Raw genomic sequence first — 5,832 nt, forward strand, 5'->3', positions numbered from 1 at the left:
GCTGGAGTCTCAGCTGCAGAGCCTTCTGAGAGGCTCATGACCCCCAGCAGCTCACTGAGGAGAGACGGCCCAAGGTCGAGGTCCAGGCGGAAGGACTGGAGGGAGTCAGAGCGGCGAAGCTCAGGTTCGGAGGGGAAGGCACTGTCACGGTCTCGGTCACGAGGCTTTTCCGGGCGAGCCACGCGGGAGATCGTGCAGAACCCAGAGTCCAGACCTAGAAGGGAAGTGGGGAGCGGGGTCAGGGCTGGGGTCCCTGACCAGCACCCGGGGAGGGGAGAGCCAGAAGCCACCCCGCTTGCTATGCGCCCTCTGTCTAGCAAGTCTCTCCCCGCTCTGGACTCAGCTCCTCCCGTCTTTCCAACACAGGGAACCCAGTGGTCGCTCATGTGGTCCTGGAAGCTGACCACGGACACGATCCTCATTCCCATTTTGCAGATGAAGAAAGTGAGGCTCAGAGGGGAAGGGCTGGCCCGGGGCCACAGTCTGAGGCGGCAGAACCCAGACTGAAGCCCAGATCTCCGTCTCAGTTCCCACGGTGACGTCAGCCGTGCCCCCGCTCTCCTGGCATGTGGCTGATGCTGAAGGTGGGCTGGTCACAGTGATGAAACCAGCAGCCAGGGGCTGACTGCCTAGAAGTCACAGACTCCACGGATGCCCCGGGAAGTCCAGCCCCTGGCTCCAGCCCTCAGCGGGGTTCTGAGCAGAGACCCGCAGCCGGAGCACTGGAGGCAACGGGCGGTGGGGCAAGGCTGCGGGGCAGGGAATGGCCACTAGGTGGCAGCAGGAGCCAGAACCCTGGCTCCCAGGTGAGCTGCCCAGTGGCACCAAGACAGCATCTGCCTCTCCCTCCCCACCAAGCAGGAAGGGCCTCTGGCGTCTGTCCACGTGAGTGGTTGTCCAGATTTGTCTGTGTATTTTGGGGAGACGGCTGGTTCCCACCCTCTGACCCCTCCCTCTCCCCCTCCACGGTCTGGGGTTTGGGCCTGAGCTCCATGGTAGGACCACACGACTATGGGGAAAACAGCTCCCTTAGAGGCTTGGTTGAACCATTCAACCCTCTGGGTCTCGGCGTCGGAAAAACGGGCAAACCACCCAGGCGCTCACCGTAACTGGAGTGGCCGTCCGCGGAGCCGGCGGGGCTGCTGTTGAAGCTGAGCTTGCTCACCATGAGGCCGTCGAGGCTGTCGTAGGCGGCCTGGTTGAGCTGGGGCAGGGAGATGGCGTTCTTGATGATGGGGGAGACGGCGGGCGGAGCGGGCGAGGCCGAAGGCGGGGAGGCTATCCGCCGGGGCAGGGCGCCCACCCTGCGCACCTGCTGTAGCTTCTTGGCCAGGAAGCTGCGGGGCGAACGGTGGGTGCCCCCGGAGCTGCCCCCGTGGTTGCTGAGGAAGGAGGTGTCGCCAAAGACGTCCCCGCCTCGGCCTACGTGCATGGTGTGCCGGAAGTCCCCGAGCGGGGGGCTGATCATGTCTGCGGTCAGCCGCCTCTTCCCGTGCGAGCTGGACACCCAGCCGACGGGTGAGAGCTTGCCCAGGCTCATGGTGGGGGCTCCTCTGGCCCCCTGGGGGCCCGGCATCAGCTCTGGCAGGTCACAGGTGCTGGTCCATGCCCAGCTGGGGCCCCGGACAGGCGGGGGGTCCGTGGCAGGTCCCTTCTTCTCGGTGTAAAGGGTGGACGGAGGCTGCTCCTGTTTTCCTAAGGTGCTGCCCCCAAATGCTGAGGCTGTGTGGGGCCCATGGCCGGTCTCTCCCTGAGGCCTGGCTCCTGGCCCCGTGGAATCAGCCGTCGATGTTCTGTCCAAGGACAGGGTAGGCACGCCTAGTGGACGGCCCCTCTCCCGTCCAGCTGGAGACCTGAGGGAAAGACAGAAAGGTGATGGGAGGCCTGGGGACCCTGGGGCCAAATAACCGCCAAAGAGAACACGCTGACCGCCGACAATAGGGGTGGGGAGCACCGACGAAGTGCTGACCCTCACAGAGGAGGACACACGGTGTGAACCCATGGACAGGACACGGAAGAGCAGGCAAAACTGGACACCGGAGGCAGACATCAGAGTTGGGGTTGCCTTTGAGCAGGTATTGACTGGGAGCACAAAAACTCACAGGGCTGTACACCTCCACTGTGTGTGGTCATTACACAGGGCCCATTGATAAAGCACCTACTAAGTGCCCATGCCATGTTCATCATTCATTTAACTCACACAACAGCCCCCAGGGAGCACGATATTAGAGGGGAGAAAGGAAGGCAAAGAAGTGAAATTACTTGCCTGAGGCTACACAGGGGGAAACGGTGAAGCAGGACCCCCTCCACCCAGATCCCTTGAACCCCAAGCTACACTGCCTCCCGCGGGCGGGTTGAGCAAGTCCCCCCCCTTCTCTGTAGGTTAAATTGTCTGCCAGTCTGAGTGGCCAGGAGGGAGAGGGTGCCCGTCGAAGCCTTTGTGAATGGCTGTGTAAACAGCCCACGCAGAGGTTCCGAAGGACCCTCCGCCTTCAAGGTGCTTCCTGAGAAGAGGATCCTGTGGTCAGAAGTGGCTTTTTCCAGATGTCTCCTGCGAGGCTCTGGGAAGGCCGGCAGGAAAGGACTTGGTCACAGTTTGTCTCAGTGATGTAGGAGCCTTGTCATCAGGAACGAGTTTAGGAAAAGCTCAGCTGGCACCCAAAGCTATTACCCCTTGCCCACTGCCTCCCCTCCTGATGGCACCACAGCCCCAATCTTGTCTGAACTCCTCTTGGTCTGACCCTATCCCTTCTAGTATCTTAGAAAGTGCCGGCTGGAGGACACCTACGGGCCTCTGTCTGGTCCGACCTCCGTTTTATGGGGGCCCAGAGAAGGCCAAGCTTGCTCAAGGTCACATGGAGAGAGCCAGTCGAGACTTGAACTCGGAGCCTCTGACTCACAGAGCCTTTGACGGGCTCCCGGAGCCCAGTCTTGTCTCTCCCCAGATTGGCAGCGCACTCGGAGGGTGGGGCACCTGTCTGGATTTTCCTGCCTTCCTCCTTCCCAGCACCCAGCTTGGTCTCTGCACGTGGCAAGTGCTAAACCAATACCGGTTTCATCAGGAGATCTTTGTGCCACAGGATAACCTTCGTGCTAAAAGATCACCCCTTGCTCCCTTCCGAGTGAGGGTGGGTGGGGGGTTCCGTGGCCTCACCATGCGACCTTGGGCAAGTCACGTACCTCCAGGTGCCTGGGACTCCAGCTGGCAAACACTGATAATAGTCTTTAACAAGAACACCTAGATCCGAGTCTCAACTTTTTTTTTTATAACTTTGCTGCCACCTCCAAGCATAAAAATCTCAATACTGCCCTTTCAATGTTATTTGAAATTCAAAATAGGTTAAATAACAAGATAAAAACAAAGGCGGCAATAAAACAAAGCTTGCTTTGTTTTCTGACTGCATTCTCTTTCCTTCCCACCATCTGATCCTCCCCCAACCCTAACTCCTCCCCTGGGGGGGGGGGCGGGTTGTTCTGAATCATCCCTTTCCCTGGCAGACCTGGCACCAAGAAGTCCGCGTGGAATGTTTGCTGTGGTTGTGCGGCGCGCTGCCGTTGGCCAACCATTACATGATGTCATCTGATTCCCCGAAGGCTGGAGGGTCAGCCCACCTCACAGGGAGAGCCGAGGTTCGAGGGAAGGGGCTTGGCCCAGGTCACAGGGCAGGTACATGGCACAGGCCAGATTTGCCTGCTCTGCAGACGAGGGTGAATGTCTGGAAGAAGAAACTGGGGTGAGGGGATCATTCTGAAATGTCATGTGGAGGGCTTACTGTGTCTGCTATGTGGCCACCCCCCACTTCTCTCCTAGCCCCCCAGCTTCCTGGCTTCTTTTTTTCCTTTTTAAATATATTTTTATTGATTTCAGAGAGGAAGGAAGAGGGAGAGAAAGAAACATCAATGATGAGAGAGAATCATTGATCAGCTGCCTCCTGCAGGCCCCCTACTGGGGATCGAGCCCACAACCTAGGCATGTGCCCTTGGCCAGAATTGAACCTGGGACCCTTCAGTCCGGCGGCCGACGCTCTATCCACTGAGCCAATCTGGCTAGGGCCTTCCTGGCTTCTTGAAGCAGCTGCTCCTCTCAGCCAGAGGGGCTCCCGCCAAACCCCCATGGCCACTGGGACTTACTTGGGAGACCAGCTTGTGCCCCAATCTGGTGATGATCCCACTTTCCAAGTGCCTCTGGGCACCTCATGCCACTGCAGTAGAGAGACCCTGCCATGCTGTGGGGCCAAGGGCAGGACCCTGACACCGGGAACCTGTTTTTCCCACGTGGTGGAAAACAAGACCAGCACTGAGGCCGGCCCCTCCCGGGAGCCTGTAAGAGGGGGAGGTGTAGTAGTCAAACCCCAGACGCTAGGCCAGGGTAGCTCTAGGTTCAGATCCAGCATCCTATACCAACCTCTCTCATTCCGGGAACTCGTGGTGGCAGCTGTTCGGCACTCGACGCTGACCACAGGGCATTGCTGCCGCTCGGGGCGCCCCACCTGGCCCTGGAGTAAGCAGGGCTCTGGGTGTCCTACCTGCCTTCCCAGCCTTGGAATCCTACCTGCTAATGGTCACAACATCCATTTCAGATGAAGAAACAAGACACGGAAGGGAATTAGCTTGCCCCGGAGCACAGGCAGAAAAGTGGAGTGGCTGGGAGCGTCCCAGGATTCACCCAACTTCCGCAGTAAGTGCCAGGGGAGGGGTGTGAGGGGGAGTTGGAGGGGACCCTGGCCAGCCGCCCAGCCTGGGAAGGGCATGCCGGACGCAGGCGGCCCAGCTCTATACATTCAGGCAAGACTGGTCACCAGCAGCCTCGGGGTCCCAGGAATCCTTACATTTACCCACAGAGGAGAGTCAGGCCCTAGCACATGGCAGGCGTTTACTCAATGACCGCAAAGACCAGGACTGAGGCCCCAGGCGGGGCCGTGTACTAGGAGCGGCCAATAGGGGCCGCTGCGGAGACACATGTGGTTGAAGGGAGGCCGGGCGCGCGTCTGGATGCGGGGGTGGCCGAGGCGCGCTCGGGGGCGGCCGCGCTCCGTTCGCCTAGGAGTCACCCAGGCTGCGGTGTCTACCTCGCATCCTGGAGGCCGGTCGCGTGCACCAGCCCCCTCCCTGCTGGGTGACACCACCCCAACCGATGGGCAGCGGGACCCTACCTTGGTTAGGGCCCCTGGAATAGGGGGCCAACTCCGGGGGGTGGGGGGATTGGCTTATCAAAGGTGGAGAGACGTGGACACTGAGGCCAGAAAAGAGTAGCAAGCTGTCTGAAGTCTCAGCGGGGACCCGGACTGGGAGCGGGGTGTGTGTGTGTGTAGGGGAGTTATTATGTGCACAGAAATGAAATATAATTATTTAGTCTGTACATTGACCCAAATAGAAAATATACAATATTATTCCTTACATAAGTCATATGAAATGCTTTGAAAAAAAAGAAAAGAAATAAAACTAATTGGCCAGGATTTAATAAGGCAAGACCGCGGGCTTCAGACTTCGCGCGTCTTGCGCGGTTGGCACGGGAATAGACTATGTCGAGGGCAGAGGGACTGGAAGTCCGGGAGAGACTTCAGACATAAAACACACCCCTGGGCAGCGGTCAGAGCGCGGAGGGTCGCTCCCGGGGGTGGGCAGGGGACAGCCGGCTGCTTGGGAAGGAGCTTAGACGGCGCTCTGCTCGCCCCCTCCTCCTGCCACCCCGTGTGCCGTTCCCCCCAAATCTCTGCCCCCCTCCTCCAGGCGGGAACATGGCAAAACCACCCCAAATTTGAAGTGTCCCCGCGCTGCTCCATGCCCAGCGCTCCAGGGCTTCCTGTTGGCACCCGGGCCCCCTCACCGCCC

General features: G+C 59.6%; 1 protein-coding gene across 1 annotated transcript in view; it reads right to left on the minus strand.

The window, feature by feature from the left end:
- CDC42EP1 (CDC42 effector protein 1) overlaps window positions 1-3,824 on the minus strand; it is a 6,889-nt gene extending 3,065 nt beyond the window's left edge. Inside the window, exons 1-3 of the mRNA XM_006757449.2 lie at window positions 3,181-3,824; window positions 1,105-1,853; window positions 3-214 (exon numbers count right to left, since the gene is read on the minus strand). Coding sequence (XP_006757512.2) covers window positions 3-214; window positions 1,105-1,576 — 684 coding nt within the window. The 5' untranslated portion in view covers window positions 1,577-1,853; window positions 3,181-3,824. The remainder of the gene's footprint in view (window positions 1-2; window positions 215-1,104; window positions 1,854-3,180) is intronic.
- Window positions 3,825-5,832: the final 2,008 nt, after the last annotated feature.

The sequence above is a fragment of the Myotis davidii genome, unplaced genomic scaffold, assembly GCF_000327345.1.
Source record: "Myotis davidii unplaced genomic scaffold, ASM32734v1 scaffold514, whole genome shotgun sequence".
NCBI lineage: Eukaryota > Metazoa > Chordata > Mammalia > Chiroptera > Vespertilionidae > Myotis > Myotis davidii.